The 25,842-nt window shown below is 46.5% G+C and overlaps 2 protein-coding genes across 2 annotated transcripts; both read left to right on the top strand.

The window, feature by feature from the left end:
• Positions 1-20,191: 20,191 nt before the first annotated feature.
• Positions 20,192-21,521, top strand: LOC112897297. Its single transcript, XM_025965572.1, has one exon. The coding sequence runs from the start codon at positions 20,232-20,234 to the stop codon at positions 21,414-21,416; it is 1,185 nt and encodes a 394-aa protein (XP_025821357.1). The 5' UTR covers positions 20,192-20,231; the 3' UTR covers positions 21,417-21,521.
• Positions 21,522-23,241: 1,720 nt separating this feature from the next.
• Positions 23,242-25,018, top strand: LOC112896188. Its single transcript, XM_025964107.1, has 3 exons — positions 23,242-23,386; positions 23,485-23,581; positions 23,702-25,018. Exon 3 carries the CDS (start codon positions 23,770-23,772, stop codon positions 24,976-24,978), a length of 1,209 nt encoding a protein of 402 aa, XP_025819892.1. The 5' UTR covers positions 23,242-23,386; positions 23,485-23,581; positions 23,702-23,769; the 3' UTR covers positions 24,979-25,018.
• Positions 25,019-25,842: the final 824 nt, after the last annotated feature.

The following is a 25,842-nucleotide window of genomic DNA, read 5'->3' on the forward strand; positions in this document are numbered from 1 at the left end:
AACACACAAGAATTCACAAAATAAAGAGGTTTAGGTTTGAAACACTATTTATAAGGAATCAAAAAGATATGGTGGAGTTTGTTGCAAACAAGAATTAAAACATTTAAATTAAATTTGAAATGAACCAAAATTTAAATTTAAAACTTTTAAATAAAAGATCATAGGTTTTAGAAATTTGATTATATATCCAACATTAAATAATATCACATTAGAGAATGGCAATAGATTTCAATTAGAAAAGGTTATACAATAGGTTTAATATTTCAAATTTGAAAGTTCAATTAAAAGAAGTTAAGTTTAAATCAAATTTGAGTTTGAAACTTGCACAAAGTTACCTAGGGCTTATAGAACATTCATGCCAAACTTTATAAACAACAAAGCATGAAGTGTCAAGGTTAAGCATAAATTACCCCTTAATCTTAGGTTTAAAATAGAGGTAAAAATATTTTGTTTCAAACTAAACTCTATTAACAAAAGTTATAGAGTTTGAAATCTAGTTTTTAACAAAACTAGTTTTGCCATTTTTGGATTTTTCTTTGAATTACTACGAATTTTACAAGACAGGAAACATACTCACATGAAATAACAGTCACTCTTTTACAAACCAGCCCCTACATTTAGCAGATAACCCCCTGGAAAGAAATTACACAGAGCAATTGGATCCACGGCCATGGCCGGCGGGGAGGAGCTCGGGTCCGGCCAAATTCCGGCCGTGGGGGTTGCCGGCGGTGAGGGAGAAGGGGAGGGAGAGCACGAGGAGACCTCGGGCTACCTATTGGTGGTCTTGGAGGGGCTCGAGGTGGCCGGAGACGAGCTGCCCACGGGAGGCCGAACCGGCGGCCGGAGATGTGCGGCGGCGGTGGGGCTCCGGCGTGCGGGGAAGAAAAGGACCGGGCTGGGGAGGTGCGGTGGGGGACGGGGAAGCTGGTGGCACTGCTGGTTTGGGAAGGGGGAGGGCGGAGGAGGAGGCTCCACGATGACCGAAGCTCGGCGGCGTTAATGGAGGCGACAGCGAAGTCCTGTACGCGCGCGAGGGGTCCGGGGCGTCCTTTTATAGGCAAAAGGAGTGAAGAAGGGGAGGCACGGCGAGCAGGGCTTCGGTTTAAGGTTGCTACGGGGGGGTGAACCACCGAAGTGCGGCGGCGACAGAGGCGCCGGCGGCGGCGTTGCAGTACCGCAAGGCGGCGTGGCGCGCAGGCAAGACGCCAGCGAAGGGAGGCTAGAGCGGTGGGTGGGCAGGGAAGTGACGCGTGGGCGGGAAAGAGCAGAAGGTGGACAACGGCGGCCAGGGGTGGTGTACTGCGCCGGCAGCAGGAGGAATGAGAAGCAGAGCAGAGGGAGCAGGGGCGCCAGGAAGAAGAAAGGGGGAGGAATAGAGCTAGTGACTATTTTGCAATATCAGAGAAAAACAGGGATCTGACTGTAAAGAACTTGCAACTTTCCTCAAATGGAGATGGTCCAAAAAGCAAAAGTGCATAGTTTTTCAAACTCTACAACTTCTCTTTAAAGTTCATCTGCAGTTGAGCAACAGTTTTGAAGATATTTTAGACTTAGTAAAATTTTCATATTTTATGTAAGTCCTATGGATAAAAATACTTTTACATATATGCCCAAGGGTAATTTCACATATTTTTGTAATTTAACCATAGATATCATCTTTTGCAAAACAACCCTTATGCTTTTAAATTTTTCCCTCTATATCCACCCATTTTGCATAAAAGACCTCCACTAAAAAGTAGTTATGCAGACAAGCACTTGCTCAAGGCATTACAATGGTTAGGCATATTTTTTCTACACTTTGTACATAACAACACACTAAAACTCTAAGGTGTGACCATACTATTTACCTGAGTGTCACAGCCTTCCCTCCTAAAAAGAATCTCGTCCCGAGATTCCGGAACAGGATAGAATGGAATGATCAAGTTCAGAGGTTGGCTAGGAAGAAATCGGGAAAGTTATGCTGGAGATAAGATTTAGTTTCCCATGTTGCTTCTTCTTCCGTGTGATGGTTCCACCGAATTTTGTACATTTTAATGGTTTCTCTTCTGGTACTTCTCTCTTTAGTGTCTAGGATCCTGATTGGATGCTCAGTATAGGTCAAATCTGGTTCGATGTCGATAGTTTGGGAATCGATGATTTCGGTAGGGATCTTAACACACTTCCTGAGTTGGGATACATGGAAGATGTTATGAACGGCCGCTAATTATGGAGGGAGTTGAAGACGATAAGCTACAGGTCCACAGTTTTCAAGGATTTCAAAAGGTCCGATGTATCGAGGAGCAAGCTTTCCTTTTACACCGAATCTTTGAACACCTCGAGTAGGAGATACTCGAAGATATACGAAGTCTCCGACTTGAAACTGCAATGGTCTTCTTCGTATATCAGCGTAGCTTTTCTGTCGAGATTGGGCGGCCTTTAGATTGTTCTGGATAAGCTTGACTTTATCCTCTGCTTCCATAACTAGATCGGGTCCAAAAATTTTACACTCGCCGGTTTGTGACCAACTCAAGGGAGTTCGGCATCGGCGACCGTATAATGCTTCAAAGGGGGCCATCTTAATACTTGTCTAATAGCTATTATTGTAAGAGAATTCTTCCAGTGACAAGTATTTATCCCAATTTTTGTCAAATTGAAGTACACAAGCTCTGAGCATATCTTCCAGAATCTGGTTTACCCGTTCAGTTTGCCCATCTGTTTGAGGATGATAGGCAGAGCTTCGAATTAATTTAGTTCCAAGAGCATCATGGAGCTGCTCCCAGAATCTAGCAACAAATTGTGCTCCACGATCAGAAATGATCGTTTTAGGTACTCCATGAAGACGAACAATTTGATCTAAATAGATCTCGGCATACTTCTTGGCAATATACGTAGTATGCACGGGAAGGAAATGTGCAGTCTTGGTTAATCGATCAACGATTACCCAAATAGAGTCATGCCTCCGAGAAGTGTTGGGCAGGCTAACAATAAAGTCCATACTGATATCCTCCCACTTCCACGAGGGAATGGGTAGAGGTTGAAGGATACCAGCAGTCTTCAAATGACTGGCTTTGACTCTTTGGTAGATATCACATTCCGACACATATTTGGCAATCTCTCGTCTCATACGAGTCCACCAAAAGTTCTGTTTCAGATCCTGATACATCTTCGTACTGCCAGGATGTATAGAGAATTTGGACAAGTGGGCTTCGTCCATTATTTGCTTGCGGAGCCTATGGTCCTTGGGTACAACAATACGTTCGTTGAACCATAAAACTCCTTTAGGATCAACTCGGAAGCATTTATACTTCCCTTCTCCTTGTGTTATCTTCTGTTTAATGATTCTGACCCCTTTATTACGCTGTTGCGCTAGAACAATACTATCTCTAAGTGTGGCTTCAACCGAGAGATGGTTTAAGTCACCTTGGGAAATGATCTCTAGGTTGAGCTTTCTCATTTCCCAACAGAGAGTCTCGTTGAATGCTTCAACGGATAGGCAAGAACAATGCGCTTTGCGACTAAGGGCATCTGCAACGACATTGGCCTTGCCCGGATGATAATGCACTTCCAAATCATAATCCTTGATAAGTTCTAGCCAGCGCCTTTGCCTCATATTCAGATCTGCCTGGGTAAAGATATACTTGAGGCTTTTATGATCAGTGTAAATATGATATTTCTGAGAATATGAAATGCATCTTCGCATTTTTGATCCCAGGAGAATTTCACACCTTTCTTTAGTAGTTCGGTCATAGGTTTGGCTATTCTGGAAAAGTCAGGAATAAAACAGCGATAATAGCCAGCTAGACCGAGAAAACTACGAATTTGATGGACGGAGGTCGGGGTTTTCCAATCCATCACTTCTTGTACTTTACTGGGATCGACAGATATTCCATCATCAGAAATGGTATGGCCTAGGAATTTGACTGTATCTAACCAAAATTCACACTTGGAGAATTTGGCGTATAGGTGGTGGTCTCTTAATCGTTGAAGGATGACATGGAGATGCTTGGCATGATCTTCTGAGTTTTTGGAGTAGATCAAGATGTCATCAATGAAGACCACAACAAACTTATCAAGTTCTTGCATGAAGATGGAATTCATGAGGTACATGAAATATGCTGGAGCATTGGTGAGACCAAACGACATAACCAGATACTCATAGAGACCATATCTGGTAGAGAAAGCTGTTTTGAGAATATCGCTGGGCCGAATCTTAATTTGATGATAGCCGGAACGAAGATCAATCTTGGAGAATACCTTGGCTCCGGCGAGTTGATCGAACAGAATATCAATGCGGGGTAAAGGATACTTATTTTTGATAGTCACCGCATTAAGAGGACGGTAATCAACACACAGCCTTAAGCTATTGTCTTTCTTCTTTACAAACAGCGCTGGACAACCCCATGGTGATGCACTTGGACAAATGAAACCTTTATCTAAGAGATCTTGAAGTTGGGTTTTTAATTCGGCTAACTCATTAGGAGGCATACGGTAAGGTCTCTTAGAAATAGGGGCTGTACCAGGTTGGAGTTCTATGATGAACTCGATATCTCTATCTGGAGGCATTCCAGGTAAGTCATCCGGAAAAACATCTGGATATTCACAAACAACTGGAATATCCTCTAGTTTGACTCCAGATGTAGCATAGGTGCAAGAGTTGAAGGACTTCGATGGTGGAAGATAAAGAAGGGTAGGCTCATTTTCTGGTGAACCTATTTCCACTGTGCGAGAAGGGACATCTATAGATACATGTTATTGGGTCATCCAATTCATTCCTAAAAGAACATCCATTCCTTTTAGATCTAATAGTAGTAAATCTGTCCTCATCAGCTTATTACCCATCTGAATTGGCACACCTCTACAAACCTGGTTTGAGGAGATGTTACCACCCGGAGTTGTTATCATATATACTCCATTAACAGGATAGATATCCAAGCCTATCTTAGTTCCAAACTTTGTACTGATAAAACTATGGGTGGCACCTGTATCAAAAAGAACAATAACAGGATGATGATTAATAGAAAAAGTACCCGTCATTATTGGCGTCCCCTCAGGAAGTTCGGAGAGCGTGGTAAGATTCACCCTCCCTTGACGGACCTGCACCACTCGCTTTTTGCCTTTTCCCTGGTGGTTGGGGTTAGATGCCTGCCCTTGGAAAGATTTCCTAGGTTGAGGGCAGTCCTTGATGAAGTGGGATGGGCTTCCGCAATTGAAACAACGATAATTGTTGTTTCCTGGAGTAGCTGGCGGAAAGCTCGGCCGCAGACCTTGTTGGGGTTGTTGCTGATTTTGTGGCAGTGGTGGTCGGTTGAATTGTGCTTGTTGGGGAGGTCGGGCTACCCATCTGCCAGGTAAATTACCTCGAGGCGGAGCTCGAGGGGCGTTACTCGGGACCAACCGATACCTTGGCGGCTGTGAAGTTGCAGGCCCTGTAGGTGCCTTCCGTTTCTTCTCTGCTCTGTGGGCAGCAATGCAATCCTCCTGAGTAATGGCCATGTTGACCAACTCATTGAAGTTGTTGGCCTTTACCAAATTCAGCCATTCCTTTAGTTTGGTGTTTAGGCCTCGGCGAAAGCGATCACACTTGCGGGCATCAGTGTCCGCATGTGATCCCGCATACTGGCACAAGTGATTGAAAACTTGTGCATATTGCGTAACGGTGCGGGTACCTTGGGTCAAACTCAAAAATTCATTGAGCTTTCGCTCAATGAGTCCCGCTGGAATATGATGCGCTCGGAACGCAGTTCGAAACTCGTCCCAAGTGATGACGTGATCGGCGGGTTGCATAGCATGAAACTGATCCCACCAAAGACGGGCAGCGCTTCGAAGTTGCTGGGCTGCAAAGAGCACCTTGTTCTCATCTGAACATGTAGCTGGTAATAAGGCGAACTTGGACTCGATAGTTCGCAACCAAGCATCTGCGTCCAAAGGCTCATCGGCCTTATGGAATAATGGCGGTTGAGTGCTGAGGAAATCCTGGTAACTGGCTGACAGGGGTTCAACCCGGCCTCGAGGTTGCTGCTGAAAGTGGCCCATTTGAGCTTGCACCAGTTGATTAAGAAGCTCAGTCTGCTGGGCCATAACCTCGGCTAGGTTTGGAGGTAGCGGTGGCGGTTGCTGAGAACTACCAGGCTGACCTGCCCGGAATCCTTCCGGGGTTCCACGAGTAGCTCCAACCATCTGAAATAAAGGAGATATCCCTTGTCAACCATAATCTTGCTCCAAATTCAGATAGTACGCAATTACCAAACGGAAATGTAATGCATATGCTCCATTCACTCCACTTATAGCCGACACAAGGATATTGAACCAGATAACCAAACACAGGATTTAGATTACTACATAAATACTGATACCCTTACACCTCATATCAACACACTCAAACTATTACAGACCTTTGCCTAAAAGCTCATGCCACACATACAACAAGTGGCTCTATAACTAGATAAACTACACACCACCTAATTACAGCTAGACTATCACCCACTTAACCACAACTAAAAGTCATCAAAGTTTCCTATTGATGACTGACTACCAGAAGAGGAATGATGGGGACTGATGACAGGATCTCCATGCTCAGAATCAAGTTCTGAGATTCCTTCAATCTCCTCTGGATCTTCTTCTTCAGCCTCAGGTGTTGCAGGTGCAACAGGAGGAATCGGGGGCTGCTGCAATTCTTCAATCTGAGCTTGAGCATCATCCACCGCAAGGATCAGATCTTGAACTTGTGCCTGTAGAAATTCAATAACAGTATCTCGCTGAGTGATTATGTGATCACTCTCGTTGATCTGATCTTCACGATGATGGATGGTCTCATCCCGTGCCGCGATAATCTCATCCTTTTGAGTCACTAAAGCCTGAAGCTGATCCACTTGAGTATTTTGTCTATCAGCTTCTCTGTAGTGACCTCGGGCAATATAGATCGCTCGGCCCAACTCACAATGCAGAAGTAGATGATAATGATATTGTACATTCATAAACCGCATCATTCCTTGGAGTGCTTCCTCCGGTGGACCATCCAATTTATGACTCTCAGGGACAATTCTGAGATTCCATTCTGGCTCATCGGGATTTGTCATTGAGAATAACCCGATGGGCTTTCCTGCAACTTCTTTTGGATGTTGAATACAGAAACAGTAGATTGCCTCTAATGCCGCTGCTTCAATAGTATCCACGATACGATAACCCATCACATTAACTTCGATGGGCGACCATTGAGAGTGGAATGGATGCTGTGGAATTGTCATTATGACATGAGCCTTATGAATCCCATCCTCCACAAACTCGACAGCGTCATACTGAGGAGGCTCCGTGTAGTAGAAAGACTGCAAGGACTCCCAAAGTAGACGAGGGAAACCTTCCCAATGGAGGGCATTAGTATAAAGATGCCCTTCCGGATCCTAGAAAACGTTAGAAGGTGCTGCCATCTGTGACCAGAATGCAAATGGTGGAACTTTTTATCTTGTTAAGAGAGTACAAGATAAACAGAGCAAGATAGTCAATTCTGATAACAGCAAGGACTGAAAATCAGATGAAAACCTAGAATTCTATGTAGAATACTCAACCTAAAACTAGCATTAGAACTCCTTTAGCCCATTCCAAAGACAAACAACATATCCATCATATATGAAAATCCTTTTGTTAACAGATTATGCATGCACGCACTACTCGTCCTCACAACCAAAATAACTGCCGAATATGTTCGGACTTACGTAGTTAGTTTCGGTGGCATAGTTCATACGGCACTCTCTATATATAACTAATCGATAAACCCTACGCATCCTAATAGCATAAGCGTGGTTAGTGTACCTGCAGAAGAATACACAGATATATATATATATATATCTCATGGACCTTTCATGGCAGCACGACATGAAAGCGTCCCCAAACATTACTGTTCACTATAGAAACAGCATCTGTACAATTACCGCCGTACAGACAACGTTAGCATACGTTGTCGAAACAACGTATTCATGGGGGGTACCGCAAAATGCGGGGGTATGAACAGCGATTGCCATACCCTGCGCCGAACCATATACTCCCAATATAATCAACCTAAGTTGGTATATTGGCAGCATCTCAAGTAGGCCACTGCTTGAGAAACAGCGTTCGGTTCGCATCACCGACAGGAAGGCCAAGCTCCCTCAGTTGGCTGAGGATCCTTACCTTCTTACCTCACGATCGTAGATGTCGTTACAGAAAGTAAGGTTGAATTGTACAGGAATTTAAGTTTTGACAGAAAGTAGTGCTGCAGGTCAGAACTATCTATACATATATAGATACTAATAGCCACCTGATACTTTCCCATATAAACCCCTAGGGCTTTACGTTCTAATCATCAATCTTAACGGATCCAACGTGCTTTGTAAACTCATTTGTTGACAAACTTTTATCCAGAAAACACTTTCTAAGAGCTTTTCCAGATGTAAAAGTAAACCTACAGCTCCGATACCAGCTGTGGCAGAACCGCTCGAATTATTCCGGCTCAAGTGCGCTATTGATCGCCGTACAACTGCAATCAGCCCAACGCACTTCAAACGGAACAATCCTTTGGTCTGTCGGGTCTCCGCCCGATGCAACCACGGTTCAGCAGGATCGAAGCAGGTTTACCTCGCACGAAGGCGAGTTCACATCACAGAATAGCTCATCAACTTTTAATTTACAGCCATACATACATTATTACAAACCGAGTTCAAAGATAAGTAAACTTATACAAACCATGTTCCACTGACAAGCATAACAGCTTGTCCAAACTCACAGCGGAAGAAAAAGTTTTAAGCGACTACACACGTCGCGAAGGCGAACACCAAGCTTAGCCCAGGGCCTGGTGTCACTCCGGAGGGTCAGTGCCGGCCGGGGACGGGTCCCACTCCACGGACCAGCCAAAAGGAACGGACGTTGGCCACACAAGGTTGTCCGTGGGATTCTCGTAGGTCATACCTGAAATAGATATTGGCAAGGCTGAGTATTCTAATACTCAGCAAGGCTTACCCGGGATTGGTATACTTTAGCCCATAACTAGACTTATGGAAGTGTTGTAGAGGCTCTGGGCTCATTTTTAGCTGAAAAGCGACTAAGAGTATAACTTACTTTCAAGTTTTAGCTTTCAGATTCTAGCTTGATTAGCCATTCTAGGTTAGCACCTATACTAAACAAGCATGATAGACATTATCATCCATCAAGATTATCTCATCATCAATTACACTTTTTACTCAATGTGGTAAAAGGGATAAGCAGTCTCAATCCTCGTGAGAGGCGGACGATTCGAATCGAATTTAACCTTGCAAGGTAAACCTAACACACACGCTTGGAAGATCCAACGATCGTTCCGAAGCAACCGTTTGCCTTTCATTCCGGGTCATGGATCAGGTCCACCACAAGCGACTGTAGGAACGTACGCACACCCAATGTGTGCAGGACATATGCCTGTAGCGCAACTACAAAATCCGTATTCCTGTCTGCCTTGCAGAATGTACTCCCACATGTCGGTGCGTGTGAACATAACATAAAATCGAGTGGTGGGAGGTATGTCCACTTGCCGGGCCGATTGGTTACTAGGCTTACCGCTTACCATATTTCGCGGCATGTGGCTAGTACTTTCAAAAACTTAGCCACCACTACCACACATTTCGACCTTAAAGCTTTTATCAAAATAGACACGGTAAACTTCCAGGTCATGATACAACACATGACCCTGTCCATCATCCTTATAGTGGTTGCAGGAATGTAAACATGCAACTCCTATATCGCGCGAGTGACAGGAAATCACTCGACTTCTACCGGTCCTATTAGCGGAGCAACTATCCGATAAGGACTCGGGAGCATTACATTGGATTCCTAGGATTCATGCATCTAGGATTTCACTTCAATTCCTAAACTTAATGCAAGATATAATATAGATAGACATAGATTGCAGTGTAAATAAAGTAGTGGGATATGTCCGGGGCTTGCCTTCTTGAGTGGGGTTGGGGGCAGGAGTGTTAGAGGTTTCCGAACTCAGGTTCGGGGCTTCAGTTAGTCCCTCGACGACTTGCGCTGGGTCTTCTGAAAAGCCTTGGTCTTGTTCTAAGACCAATTCGTAGTCCCCGTCGTCGAGCGTCGTTGATTCTATATGAGATGCAATAAATTAAATAAGGTGAAATTTTAATTTAAGATTTCACATTTCAAATATTGTAACTCATCTAATTAACACACAAGAATTCACAAAATAAAGAGGTTTAGGTCTGAAACACTATTTATAAAGGAATCACAAAGATATGGTGGAGTTTGTTGCAAACAAGAATTAAAACATTTAAATTAAACTTGAAATGAACCAAAATTTAAATTTAAAACTTTTAAATAAAAGATCATAGGTTTTAGAAATTTGATTATATATCCAACATTAAATAATATCACATTAGAGAATGGCAATAGATTTCAATTAGAAAAGGTTATACAATAGGTTTAATATTTCAAATTTGAAAGTTCAATTAAAAGAAGTTAAGTTTAAATCAAATTTGAGTTTGAAACTTGCACAAAGTTACCTAGGGCTTATAGAACATTCATGCCAAACTTTATAAACAACAAAGCATGAAGTGTCAAGGTTAAGCATAAATTACCCCTTAATCTTAGGTTTAAAATAGAGGTAAAAATATTTTGTTTCAAACTAAACTCTATTAACAAAAGTTATAGAGTTTGAAATCTAGTTTTTAACAAAACTAGTTTTGCCATTTTTGGATTTTTCTGTGAATTACTACGAATTTTACAAGACAGGAAACATACTCACATGAAATAACAGTCACTCTTTTACAAACCAGCCCCTACATTTAGCAGATAACCCCCTGGAAAGAAATTACACAGAGCAATTGGATCCACGACCATGGCCGGCGGGGAGGAGCTCGGGTCCAGCCAAATTCCGGCCGTGGGGGTTGTCGGCGGTGAGGGAGAAGGGGAGGGAGAGCACGAGGAGACCTCGGGCTACCTATTGGTGGTCTTGGAGGGGCTCGAGGTGGCCGGAGACGAGCTGCCCACGGGAGGCCGAACCGGCGGCCGGAGATGTGCGGCGGCGGTGGGGCTCCGGCGTGCGGGGAAGAAAAGGACCGAGCTGGGGAGGTGCGGTGGGGGACGGGGAAGCTGGTGGCATTGCTGGTTTGGGAAGGGGGAGGGCGGAGGAGGAGGCTCCACGATGACCGAAGCTCGGCGGCGTTAATGGAGGCGACGGCGAAGTCCTGTACGCGCGCGAGGGGTCCGGGGCGTCCTTTTATAGGCAAAAGGAGTGAAGAAGGGGAGGCACGGCGAGCAGGGCTTCGGTTTAAGGTTGCTACGGGGGGGTGAACCACCGAAGTGCGGCGGCGACAGAGGCGCCGGCGGCGGCGTTGCAGTACCGCAAGGCGGCGTGGCGCGCAGGCAAGACGCCAGTGAAGGGAGGCTAGAGCGGTGGGTGGGCAGGGAAGTGACGCGTGGGCGGGAAAGAGCAGAAGGTGGATGACGGCGGCCAGGGGTGGTGTACTGCGCCGGCGGCAGGAGGAATCAGAAGCAGAGCAGAGGGAGCAGGGGCGCCAGGAAGAAGAAAGGGGGAGGAATAGAGCCAGGGACTATTTTGCAATATCAGAGAAAAACAGGGATCTGACTGTAAAGAACTTGCAACTTTCCTCAAATGGAGATGGTCCAAAAAGCAAAAGTGCATAGTTTTTCAAACTCTACAACTTCTCTTTAAAGTTCATCTGTAGTTGAGCAACAGTTTTGAAGATATTTTAGACTTAGTAAAATTTTCACATTTTATGTAAGTCCTATGGATAAAAATACTTTTACATATATGCCCAAGGGTAATTTCACATATTTTTGTAATTTAACCACATATATCATCTTTTGCAAAACAACCCTTATGCTTTTAAATTTTTCCCTCTATATCCACCCATTTTGCATAAAAGGACCTCCACTAAAAAGTAGTTATGCAGACAAGCACTTGCTCAAGGCATTACAATGGTTAGGCATATTTTTTCTACACTTTGTACATAACAACACACTAAAACTCTAAGGTGTGACCATACTATTTACCTGAGTGTCACAGGCAGTGTTGGAGTATGGACCCAAGCTGAAAAAGGTACGGTACCGATGGTGCAAGGTACAGCATAATGACCACCAACTTAACCGAGGTTTACAATTGGGTGCTGCGAGGTGTTCGTGGGCTTCCACTGGTTGCAATTGTGGAATTCATGTCCGCGGGTGTACTGATTATTTTAGGCATCGGTTCACTAAAAATGAGGCATTCATGCAAGATCCTGATAGATATTTTAGGAAAATAATGACAGAATATATGACTAAGAAGGCAGCTAGCGTCCAGCTACACCACGTACGGCAATATGGTACACAGGAGCTCAAGTTTGAGGTAGCTCCCAAAGACAGAGCATGACGTGGCATGAGACATCAAACTCCTGTAAATGAGTGCATCCTCAAGTTTGATGGAACTGGTTGTTGCTCATGCATGAGGCCAAAGTTGCTGCACATACCTTGTTCTCATGTAATGGCTGCTTGTGCGGATATTCGACATCCTGTCGATATATATGTTTCCCATTACTTCAGAAAGGAGACAATTGCCAGCATATGGTAGTATGAGATCTATGGGTTCTGTATGGTTGGATCGTTCACTGAGACAGCGAATCCTGTGATATATATTCCAGACCTGAGATCAGCTCGGGTTAAGAGAGGGTGCCGTCAGACACGGCGTATTCGTAATGATATGGATGAGTCAGAGCTCCGTCCGAGGATACAGCGCTGCAGTGCATGTAATCAGAGTGGACACACGTATAAACTTTATCCAAACAATGATGCTGGGCCCAGTTCTGCTGAAGCTAGCCCTACAGGTGATGCTACAAATGGAAGACCTCCGGTTGCATCAAGGAGTGGGAGACATCGCCGATTGAGTGATACTATAACATCAGGCATCGTTTAGTTGTAATTTTATTTGAACGTTGTTTGCTCATGTGTAATATTTGCCGCGTTGAGTTTGTATCAGACCTGGATGTGTATTTGTAATTTTAATAGCCCATTATATGTATTTGTAATATTTGCCGCATTGATTTTTAACAGATCATTATTTATGTTTGTAAACACTGCCGTTGCCGGTCCCAAGCCCGCGATGTGAAAATGTGGAGGGTTGTGTTAGGTTTGGCGAACCAGCGTAAAAAATCAGCCACTCTAATGGAAATGAAACCCATAAGAAATTCGTTGGGGCGTAACCCTCTTAGCGACGCGCTACATCGGAACCCGGGTGTGGTGTTAAATGGGCAAGGGCCGGGTCGTCATCCCCTCAGGGGCGCGTCGTATCGTGATCCGGGTACGATGATAAGTGAGCAAGGGTCGGGTCGTCGCAGCCTCTGTGGCGCGCTACATCTACGCCCGGGTGTAGTGAAAAATGAGCAAGGGTCTTCGCATTTCTCTCGACGGGTGCGAAGGGTAAGGAAGCTAGCCGAGCCAACTAGGATTCGTCTAGGTAGTTGGAACGTGGGGTCTCTAACAGGTAAGTTAAGAGAACTAGTCGATGTAGCAATTAGAAGGCGTGTAAATATTCTATGCGTGCAGGAGACTAAATGGAAGGGCCAGAAGGCGAAGGAGGTGGAGGGTTCTAGCTTCAAGCTTTGGTACACGGGGACAACTTCGGGTAGGAATGGTGTAGGCATCTTAATCGATAAGAGCCTTAAGGATGGAGTTGTAGATGTTAGGAGGCAAGGCGACCGGATTATCCTAGTGCGGTTGGTCATTGGAGATTTGGTTCTGAATGTGATCAGTGCCTATGCCCCTTAGGTAGGTCTTAGTGAGAGCTCCAAGAGTCAGTTCTGGGAAGACCTCGATAGCATGGTTAGTACCGTGTCTATCAATGAGAAGCTCTTCATAGGAGGAGACCTCAATGGCCATGTGGGTGCGACTAATGTAGGATATGAGCGAGTACACGGGGTTTCACGTTGACCACCTTCGACGCATCCTGAAACTTCGGGTTGCGCCCGTGATCCTCCTGATCATCGTCCTCGGGTTCTTTGTCAGCAGGCTTCTTGTTCTTCTTGCCGCCACCAGAGTTGCTGAACGTCCTCCGAAGGTGGTAGCAGTCGATGGCGGCGTGGTTGGCGCCCGGGTGCCACGGGCACTTCTTCTGCAGGAGCTTCTCGAACTCCTCCTGAGTTGTCGACTTCTTGCCCCGCGAAGGACGATCGATAGCCGCGATGACATCATCTGGCTTTCGTTTCCGGGGTGGCCCGGAAAAGTCCCGCTGGCCTTTGTCGCTGCGGTTGTCGTTTGGGCGCCGCAGATTGCTATCGTGGCGCCGCGGGAACCGCTCCCGCATCTTCTCCTCCTGCTCGGACCAATCATGCATCATATCACGAAGGCCCGCAACAGTTTTCGGCCTGTTCCACCCGAAGTCTCTGTATATGCTCGGGTCGGTGATGCCGTTGTAGAAACAGTCGATGATGTTCTCCTCCGAGATGTTCGCGATGGTGGCGCGGACGTTGAAAAAGCGACGCGTGTAGGACCGCAGAAGCTCGTTACGTTCTTGCTTGCACTGGGCAAGATCGTGTCGAGTACCTGCGCGGGTAATCGCTTCCTGGAAATTGTCGATGGAGACCTTCTTAAGCCGCTCCTAGGAATCGATGGAGTTGCTGCCGAGGCTCTCCAGCCAAGTGAGCGGTGCAGGGTCTAAGGCCATCGGGAAGTAGACGACTTTGGTGATATTTGAGCCCCCCGCGACCTCAATGGCCGTGGAGTAGCAGCGAAGCCACTGCTGGGAAGCCTGCTTGCCGTCGTACTTGGTGATGCCGATCGGCTTGAAGCCCTCCGGGTACTTGTAGCTGCTGAAACGAGCAGAGAAAGCAGGAAATCGATCGCTACAGTCAGTACTTCAGCTTCGACTTCTTCGCGGGTCTTGCGCCTGGAGGAGATCACGGTGCGCGCGTCGCAACCTTCATTGATGTGCTGGCGCAGGTCCTCCGAAGGAGGTCGTCGATTAGCCTGTCGCAGATGACCCCCTTGCGGTGGCTGTTGCCTCCCGCCAGGGGCCTAGCTCCCACGAGCGTTGTCGTTGCTGATCTGGTGTTGAGGACGACTGCCAGCCGTTCGACTGCAAGCCTGGCTTCGACTCTCGTCCACGCGCTCTTCCCGGATGATGGACGCCGGATTGTGTTGATCCAGCTGGATCCAGGCCCTCTGCGCGTAGAGGAGTGCTTGACGTACCTCCGGGTCGTGGCTATGCTCGAGGATGGCCGTGACCCTGGCGATGTTGGCAACCGGAGTCCTGAAACCCCGCTCGCTTGCGGCAGCAAACTCAGGGTCAAGCTCGCGATGCATAGATCGCCTTCGCTCGTTGGCTCTCCTCCGCCGGATTGCGCGAGCCCTGTTCCTGGCCCTCCATGCCTCACGATCAGCATCGTTCTCGTTACCGGCGTTGGCCGTGATCTCATCTTCAGAGATCGCTTCAAAGTTGTTGATGGGAAAGTCCCCACCGTCCTCGCCTCCTTCGGCCATTAGCACCTGGCGGGAGGAAAGCTCATGAGAACTTTCGTCGACTAGCTCTGTCGACCCCTCCGCCGCGGTGGCCAATGGCCTGCCCTCTTGGAAAGGCAATGGCTCGAGGTGAGCCACAAGCCGGCTCTCTGCCTCGAGTAGATTGGAGAGCATCATGCCCCTCCAATGCACAACGCGCCCCATCGGTAAGGAGGTGATCACCAAATCACCGGGACCAGAACAACCCGAAGCCTCCCGACACGCGGTGGCTTCGGGACTTCCGTCCCGGAGCAGCAGGTCCAGATCCTTCTCCAACATGGAGAGGGATCCAGATGCGTTGGCCTCCTGAAGATCAGTGGCCGGTTCGCATAAGCCGGGTTGAGTCCGACCATGCAAATCCCTAGATTGGAACAAGTCCAAACCAGGGGAAGTTGTCGCGACACCGGAAGAAGTCGAGCTTGGGACAGATTCCATCTCGATCTGTGCCGCGGAAGCATGGAGCGGCAAGTTGTCGAGCTCGTCGACGAACTTGTCGAGGCCGCTGCGAGGATCCGCAGCGATGGTTTTCGGCGTCATGTCGACGAGGAATCGCCGAAAGTTGCCCGCACCATCTGCGATGCAAACCCACGAGCCAAAAATGAATGTCGTACCCTGAGAGGGAACTGACCTGGCGAAATTGAAAGATGCCATCGAGCTCGCCGGTGAATCTTCGACGCGCTCCCCTACCTGGCCCGCCAGCTGTCGGTGTTTAACCGGCTGCCCACCGAGGGATGTACCCAAGGTGGTAAGTTTTGGGTGAGGAGACGCCGAGATCAGGAACTCGAAGGTGCAAGGAACACAAGACTTTTAGACAGGTTCGGGCCGCCTGGAGCGTAACACCCTACGTCCTGTATAGTGGTTTGTATTCCCTTTGGTGTAGAATGACCTAATGATCTTCTATTTTGAGGGGGGTCCCTGACCTCCCTTATATATCCGAGAGGCCAGAGTTATAAAGATGCTAACCAACCCCCATCGAGGGATCATACCAGAACATATCTCGAGTAGATCCTCTCCGTGTTGGTTAACTTTATCTCCTATTTAAACGGGATAAATAAGAGATAACAAAATGAATAAGAGATAAGACGGGCTTAATCTCTTAGACTACGTAACGTGCCCAGCCCGGTGGCCCCGGGTCTGACAGGAGGATGTTTTGAATTTTGCGTTGGCCTACGACCTGCTGTTAGCGAATACCCTCTTTAGAAAGAGGGAGTCCCATCTAGTGACCTTCCATAGTGGACAGTACTCGAGCCAAATCGATTTTATCCTTGCTAGGAGAGAGGATAGACGTGCCTGCTTAGATTGTAAGGTGATACCTGGGGAGTGTGTTGTCCCCCAACACAAGCTTGTGGTGGCGGATTTTCATTTTTGGGTACGTGCCCACCGGGACAAACGTGCCAAGATTGCGAGAACGAAGTGGTGGAAGCTTAGAGGAGAAGAGGCACAAACGTTTAAGGAGAGGATGCTAGGCGAGGGGCCTTGGGAAGAAGGAGCAGATGTAGATGATATGTGGCTAAAGATGGCGACATGTGTTCGGAAGGTGGTCTCAGAAGTGTTTGGTGTGAGTAGGGAAGGCAAGCAGGAAGTGAAAGAGATTTGGTGGTGGAATGACGAGGTGCAAAGGGCTATTAAGGAGAAGAAGGAGTGTTTCAAACCCCTTCACCTCGACAAGAGCGCAACCAACATCGAGGGCTATAGATTAGCGAAGAGGTCTGCAAAGCGAGCTGTAAGTGTAGCGAAAGGTCAGGCTTTTGATAACCTTTATCAACGCTAGGTACGAAGGAAGGAGAGAAGGACATTTATAGGATAGCTAGGGCCCGCGAGAGGAAGACAAGGGACATAAACCAACTCAAATGCATCAAGGATGGGACAGATCGACTTCTGGTGAAGGATGAGGAGATCAAGGACAGATGGCGAGAATACTTCGACAAGTTGTTTAATGGGGAAAATGAGGGTCCTACCTTCGAGTTGGACGACTCATTTGATGATACCAACAGACGCTTTGCGAGGAGGATTCAGGAGGCTGAGATCGGGGAGGCTCTGAAGAGGATGAAGGGAGGTAAAGCAATGGGTCCCGATGGAATCCCCATTGAGGTGTGGAGATGCCTGGGCGAGAGGGCGGTAGTATGGTTAACTAAGCTTTTTAACCTAATTTTCCGGTCAAACAAGATGCCGGAGGAATGGAGGAGAAGTATATTAGTACCGATCTTCAAGAACAAGGGAGATGTTCAAAGTTGTACTAACTACCGGGGGATTAAGCTGATGAGCCATACGATGAAGCTTTGGGAGAGGGTTATCGAGCATCGCCTAAGAAGATTGACAAGGGTGACCCAAAACCAGTTTGGGTTCATGCCTGGGAGGTCGACCATGGAGGCGATTTTCTTAATACGACAGTTGATGGAGAGATATAGAGAGGAGAAGAAGGACTTACACATGGTCTTTATTGACCTAGAGAAGGCGTATGACAAAGTACCGAGAGACATCATGTGGTGGGCCTTGGAAAAACACAACGTCCCAACTAAGTATATTACCCTCATCAAGGATATATACAAGGATGCGATGACTTGTGTTCGAACATGTGATGGCGATACCAGTGACTTTCCAATTAAAATAGGACTACATCAGGGGTCAGCATTGAGCCCTTATCTATTTGCTTTGGTGATGGATGAGGTCACAAGGGACATACAGGGTGATATCCCTTGGTGTATGCTCTTTGCTGATGATGTGGTGCTAGTTGACGAGAGTAGGGTAGGGGTTAATATAAAGTTAGAGCTGTGGAGACACACGTTAGAGTCGAGTGGGTTCAGACTGAGTAGGACCAAGACCGAGTATATGATGTGCGACTTTAGCCCGACTAGGCATGAGGATGGGGACGTTAGCCTCGAAGGTCAAGTGGTGGCCAAGAAGTATATTTTCCGGTATCTAGATCAATGCTTCAGAAAGATGGAGACATTGATGAAGATGTTAGACATAGAATTTCAGCTAGTTGGTTGAAGTGGCGGCAGGCCTCGGGCGTTCTCTGTGACAAGAAGGTGCCACAGAGGCTAAAAGGTAAGTTCTATAGGACGGCGATTCGCCCAGCGATGTTATACGGTGCTGAATGTTGGCCTACAAAAAGGCGACATGTCCAGCAACTGAGTGTAGCAAAGATGCGTATGCTACGTTGGTTCTGCGGGCATACAAGAAGGGATAGAGTCCGGAACGAAGAGATTCGAGATAGGGTCGGGTGGCACCTATCGAGGAGAAGTTGATTCAACATCGGTTGAGATGGTTTGGACATGTACAACGGAGGCCTCCCGAGGCGCCGGTGCGTAGTGGAGTTTTAAAGCGGGGCGATACTGTAAAGAGAGGTAGAGGTAGACCTAGACTAACTTGGGATGAGACGGTTAAGAGAGACCTTAAGGAGTGGAATATCGCTAAGGAATTAGCTATGGATAGGAGCGCTTGGAGATTAGCAATTAACGTACCTGAACCATGACCTTTGTTACTTTTTGTTTACCCATAACTCTTCCTTTGGCTTGTGCCCTTTTTGTGTTTCTTATTCTTATTTTCTGTGGGTTTCATCTCTAGCCTACCCCTACTTGCTTGGGACAAAAGGCTAAGTTGTTGTTGTTGTTGTTATTATTTATGTTTGTAATTATAACTGTGACTTGCCATTTGTATATTTAAACTTGTTTGTTATCATACTATTTTATTTTTAATGGCTTGATGTATCGTCCTATCGTAATATTTGGATTCTACGTTGCAAAACGTTATCGCTTAACCATCTTTCTACGAGTTTTAGATACCGTAATCGTCTTCGTAAAATTGAACTAAATTTTTTATGTATACAAAAGAGTATGGCGAATAAATCTTGTATTTGGAAAAAGTCTAAATTTTAAATAGTTTGTAAAACATAAATTCCAACAAAAAATAACAAAAATAACAAAAAAATAAGCAGGGCACCCTTCCTCAGGGTCCTCTTCGCGAATAAGAAAAGTTTCTTATTCGCGAAGAGGCCCTCGAGAGGGGCCCAGCAAATATTTTTGGGACCTCCCGCCCGCTGGATGGGCGGGAGGTCGGGCGGGAGGCACCTATTTTTCCAATTTTTCCCTACCGGCACTCTTTTTCGAATTTTATTTTTTTAATCCTCTTTTTCTAAAAAGTCTGCCGATGAAGCTTGCACCCTGGATGGGCCTAGACCATATTTCATCAACGTACCCTTTGCACCCAACTGCAACCCGTTAGGGAGCCACTTCGTTTAGTGTGGCCGAGGCCCACAGAAGCAGGCGGTTCCTCCAAACCCTAGCACGTTGAGATCTTGCTACGCCCTTCACCTCCCTTCCCTCTCCCTCTTCTCTTCTGCCCGCCGCCGTTCTGCCCTGGCGCTGTGGAGCGCCGCGGAGCCCTTTCCCTTCCCAACCTCGCGCCTCAGGTCCGGCGCTTGTGGATCTGCCTCGCCTTGGTCATATATTTCATCGAAAGCCAATTCCTTTTCTTTTGCTTATCTTTCTTATCTGTGGTATTTGTTAGGCTTTTGTGATGCCATCTTGGTTTTGAAGACATCTACGCAGGTTGAGAACTCCTATATTGATCGATTGCAGGACAGGATGCGCAGTCGACTTTGGAGGTACTCGTTTCCCCTTCCTCACAATTTCTGGATCTTGGTACCTGCTGCTTAAATCGAGGGGGTTGCCTCCAACAAATTCCCCCTTTTCCCTTCTCTGCTAACAATTCCCCATTTCCCCCAGCTTTGAAGATCGGCCAGTATGTCCCCATCCATCGAGTCGACGATTGGCTTCTCGCGGCGGTTTCTTAATCTGATTGTGGGCAACCGTATTCCTGGTGTCAAATCGCTATGTTGCTTCGACCTGACGGACCAGCAGTTGTTCTATCCAGAAATACCCTCACAGTCACCAAACGTTAACGCAGAGAAGAAGATTACGCCGAAGTCACTTTGGCCCTTTATGATGGACAGTATTGGGCTTCCCCACTCGAGCTTCAACTTTCGTGCTTCAGCTCTCAACGACCAATGGAAGATCGACTGCTTCCCGCTTGCGGGGCACGAGGTGATTTGTGCGGATCAGTCTGGGCGCGCCTTTCTCTTCAACGCCGCGACGCAGCTGGCAGAGACCATGCCTAGTCTCCACAAGTCCAAATCGTTGCCCTTCACTCTCTTTGTTCCCAATGCCAATGCTGACAATGATTATCACCACAATGGCTACGGCAGCAGCCTTTTTGTTATGGAGAGGATTCCCAAACCGGAGGTGGGCTGCAGGGCACAGTACAGCGAACAGTTTGAGGCCTTCGTCTACCGCAAGCCCACAAAGTCAAATTACTACAAGTCCTGGCACTGTCAGCTCCTCCCGCCGCCACCTTACATCCGTGAACCCAAGTACTGTCATGGCTGCCCAGAGATCTGCTCCTATGCAGTGCTCCGTGGTGGCTCCCACATTTGCATATCCGTCAAGGGCGTTGGCACCTATTGCCTGGACACAGCAAGCCACACATGGAGTGAAGTCGGCAAATGGACCTTACCGTTCCACGGCAGGGTTGAGTATGTGCCTGAGCTCAAACTCTGGTTTGGCCTCTCTGGTGAGGCCCAGAACTTGGCTGCGGCTGACCTATCTTCCATGGACTCTGAGCCACAGCTAGTGGGCCCTTGGAAGGAGCACCGCCTGCCAGAGGAATGGAAGGAATGCAAAGATTCTCAACTTGTCAACCTGGGCTCAGGAAGGTTCTGCATCACAAGGTTCTTCCACAATAGGATTTATAACGGTGACTTTGAGGATGAATCCATTGCAGTCTTTACCGGTGTGGAGGTGGTGCCACATGTGCGCGACTTCAACGGCAATGCAAACAAAGGTGGCAATGGGAAAGTGGAACTCCAAATGATCCCTCACAAATCTAAATGTCACATGTATAATGGCAGTACCATCGATGCTGTGTTCTAAATAATATTGGCCCTTTGCATCCTTTTTTATCCATTATGTACCGTCTGAATAGTTTTGGGAATGTACTGTAATAGATAACTCTGGAATATCGATCTCTATTTACTAGTATTGTACCACTGTATCCTGAAATGGTAGATTTTAAATGATCTGAATTTAATCCTTGTTATATGGTAGTCTTGATTTGTTTTTGAGAAAAATGAACTTGTCCATGAAAATGAATGGTTGTCTAACTCTGCATAGCCAGTAGGTTTGTGAGCGGTTCACAGTGAGTGCCTTGAAATTTATCATGGTTTGCGACATTGGTCCAAATCACAATTGGCCTAAATAAGATGATGTTTGGTGCTGAGGGGGCATCACACATGGGGTCTTACTCAGTTAAGCCTGCCCTTTAACTCTGTTAGATTGTTCTGTTCCGTGTTTTTTTTTGTGATGTTACGTCCTGTGCCCCCAATACTAGCTACCCGTTGGGGCCCATTTATAGGTCGAAGAGCTAACAAACCTCATTTGTCTATGACATTGTTGATACTACTTTTATTATCTCATATTGTTATTATGGTTGATTTACCCGTAATGAGTATGGGTACGGGACCATTACCTGGTGTGTACTCGACATGGCTACGCCTTCTACTGCTGTTATGCTTCCTCTAGTCCTCTACTGACGCCGATTAGTTGCTTTCACTACATTTTCCTTCGGCTGCTACGACTCCGTACTTGTGCTTCAACACCTCCAGTGGTCTTCGAATCAGGAGTGCCTTTCTCTCTTGAACACTATGTTCTTGTGTATAAATCTTGTGGCATCCCTACCATTTTGATGTTTTGTTCATATGTTGAGATTTGTGGCTGTATGATTTGGATCATCAAGGATATGGTAAAATACCTTAAATTTCAGTTAAATTCCGTGCAGTTTATGTGTGTTTATGTTAATTCCATCAGTAGCCTAGATGGATGGTTCTTCTGTATGTTCTGATCTACTAGCCTTAACGTTAACTAATCCTGTAATAGAAGTACCAGTCTCAGTAGCTACATCCGACAAATGTTAAAGTTTGTTACAAGATCGCGTTATTAGCCTTAATCTGTGCTACACTGTCTTGTTTAGTACCGTAGTATGAGTTTCTATGCTTTGTGTGCTACGAGCCTGCGACCTAACTAGCCACTGGTGGCTTCCCCTGCCCTTTCTTCTTGACAGCCCAGTGCTTCTCAACTCCCTCCTTAGTCCTTGCCCAACGATAGAATCACTGATTATTAGAGGCTTGGGCGCCGAAGGCGCACCTATGTTCCAGTTCCAGCGTAAATCCGGAATTGCTACAACATATGTCGAATCGAAATAAAGAGGTTGACCGAGTTTTTATTCAGTATTTTCTCCATCCCAAATTAATTGACATTTTCTCCAACATTTGATCATTCGTTTTATTCAAAAAATTAGTGCAAATATAAGTCATACTTAAAGTATCTTTGATGATAAAATAAATCATAAACAAAATAAATGATCCTTATATAATTTTTTGAATAAGACTAATGGTTAAATGTTGCGAGCAAAAGTCAACAGCGAATAGCCATGTTGATTGTCAGACATCGTGCGCCAGCAGCTGCTGCTTGGCTCCTCTGGCAGAGCACTCGGTTATAGGTTCACTCAAAATTACGAAAATTTTGCTCTTTCCATAATTTGATTGATCAAAAGAAACAATATAATAAGAATGCAGCAGAAAAGGATGCCAAACAGAAACAAGCATTTCAAAAAAAGAGATCTAGATGCACCCCATCCAAACAGGTGTCGATTATTAGTGGGTACAACGTCTCCCATACTGCACAAATTCCTGAAATACATCTGTCGGTCTGGTCTGGTCTGGCGATGAAATACTAACTCATGTTCTCCTCCCTTCCCTCTCCCTCTTCTCTTCTGCCCGCCGCCGTTCTGCCCTGGCGCTGTGGAGCGCCGCGGAGCCCTTTCCCTTCCCGACCTCGCGCCTCAGGTCCGGCGCTTGTGGATCTGCCTCGCCTTGGTCATATATTTCATCGAAAGCCAATTCCTTTTCTTTTGCTTATCTTTCTTATCTGTGGTATTTGTTAGGCTTTTGTGATGCCATCTTGGTTTTGAAGACATCTACGCAGGTTGAGTACTCCTATATTGATCGATCGCAGGACAGGACGCGCAGTCGACTTCGGAGGTACTCGTTTCCCCTTCCTCACAATTTCTGGATCTTGGTATCTGCTGCTTAAATCGAGGGGGTTGCCTCCAACAAATTCCCCCTTTCCCTTCTCTGCTAATAATTCCCCATTTCCCCCAGCTTTGAAGATCGGCCAGTACGTCTGAAGGTTAGTAGCCTTGGAGTTTGGAGTTTGCGATCGAACGACGATGGGCCTCTCGCGGCGGTTTCTGAATCTGATCGTGGAAAACCCGGTCCCTGGCATCAAATCGCTGCTCTGCATCGACCTGACGCGCCACCAATTGTTTAACCCGACACCACTAACAACAATCGGGGTCGGATCAGAATCAGCAGTAGCGCAAGGCTCTAGTTCTCCGAAACAGCCTGCTGGTGCCTTCAATCTGAAGAATAAACAGGCTGATGGGGCAGTCTTCTTGATGGAGAGATTTCAGCTTCCTGACCCGACCTTCAACTTCAGAGCTCAAGCTAAACCCCACATGTGGAAAATCGACTGCTTCCCGCTTGCAGATCGCAAGGTCATCTGCGTGGACCAGGCTGGGCGCACCTTCCTCTTCGACGCAGACACACGCCAGTTGGTGACCATGCCTAGCCTCCACAAACCCAAGTGGAGTCCCTTCTCCATATTTGTCCCCAGCACTGACGAGGACGCCGAGCACCGCGATGGTGGGAGACTCTATGTCATGGAGAAAAATCCCGAATTCGAGGCAGGTAGCTGCGTGCAGCACAGCGATCAGTTTGAGGCCTTTGTCTTCCACAAGCCCACAGAGACATCCTTCAAGTCATGGCACTGCCAATTGCTCCCGCCACCACCATTCGTTCATGATTATGCATACAGCCAGAAACGCTGCAAGATCACATCCTACTCTGTGGTTGGGGACAACAGTTCCCACATCCTCATATCTGCTGAGGATGCTGGCACCTACTGTTTGGACACGGTGAGCAATATCTGGAGCCGAGTTGGTGAGTGGACACTGCCTTTCTGCGGCAAGGTTGAGTATGTCCCCGAGCTCAAGCTCTGGTTTGGCCTCTCTGCCGAGGACCATCATTTGGCTGCTGTTGACCTATCAGCCATGGATTCCACGCCACAGCTAGTTGGTAGTTGGAAGGAACTTGAACCATGCTGGGGATGGGAGAAATCCCAGGATTCTCAACTTGTCAACCTGGGCTCAGGCAGGTTCTGCATTGCGAGGTTCTTTGAAGCTATGGAGTTGGGTGGTGAGTTTGGCAACAAATTAGTTGAGCAGAATTTTGTAATCTTGACTGGTGTGGAGGTAAAGCTGGCTGTGAACGATGTCAATTGCAGCGCCAGTGGAAATAGTAAAACGAAACTTGAAGTGGCTATGCACAAGCCGCAATTTCACATGTCAAATGAGACCTTTATTGATGCTGTGTTCTGAATAATATTGGTCCCATAATATTGAGGCCTTGTTTTCAAGACATCCTGTTTTATCCATTGTGATCTGAATAGATTTGGGACTTGGATTGTCAGAAACAACTCGCATCTTGTAGTTTTTGGAACTTGTATGAATGTCTCCCTGTGTACCGTGTTGTCTCTTTTGTATCTCGCATGGAACATTTGAAGTTATCTTATGTATTATCTCTTTCATATCCTCTGTCACTGGCCTAGCATAACCAGTTGTCAGTCAGTTACACGTGAATTCATCCTCGGCTGCTGATTGTTTTTGGTCCAAGAGGCGTGCGCTGACAGTCAGCCCGTGTGCAGTAAGAGTTACGCCTCATCCATCTCTTTGCCTTGTCGAGCCTCATCCATCTCTTTGCCTCGTCGATCCGCGCAAGAGCGGCAATGTGCATATTCTTTTCGTCCTATAAGGATATAACTAGAAAATAGGCTCGCACACAACCATACCACCATGATGGAAGGCGAAGTTCGTTAGTTGGAATAATATAGTTGAATTATTAGATTTTCATTCCTTTGACATGGAACGGTCAATACCGTTGAAGACATGGAGTTCTTATCCTTTCATCATTTGATGCCAATGGTGGCCGTATTTCTCTTCTTGTGGTTCATTCTCTCTTCTATATAATATAGGAAGCCAGCGAGTAGGATGGTAAATTACCACTTCCCACAAGTCCAACAACATATATATATTTGGCCCAAGCCTATTGAAAATCTCAGGCACCTTTGAGCTTATCCACTTACAGTCGACCCCCATCAGTCACCATAACTCCCCTCCCTCTGTAGGGGCGTGTTACACTCATCTCCATCTCTCGTATCGCTTAACGTCAGCAGTTCCACTCGC

Source organism: Panicum hallii, chromosome 6 (genome assembly GCF_002211085.1).
Source record: "Panicum hallii strain FIL2 chromosome 6, PHallii_v3.1, whole genome shotgun sequence".
NCBI lineage: Eukaryota > Viridiplantae > Streptophyta > Magnoliopsida > Poales > Poaceae > Panicum > Panicum hallii.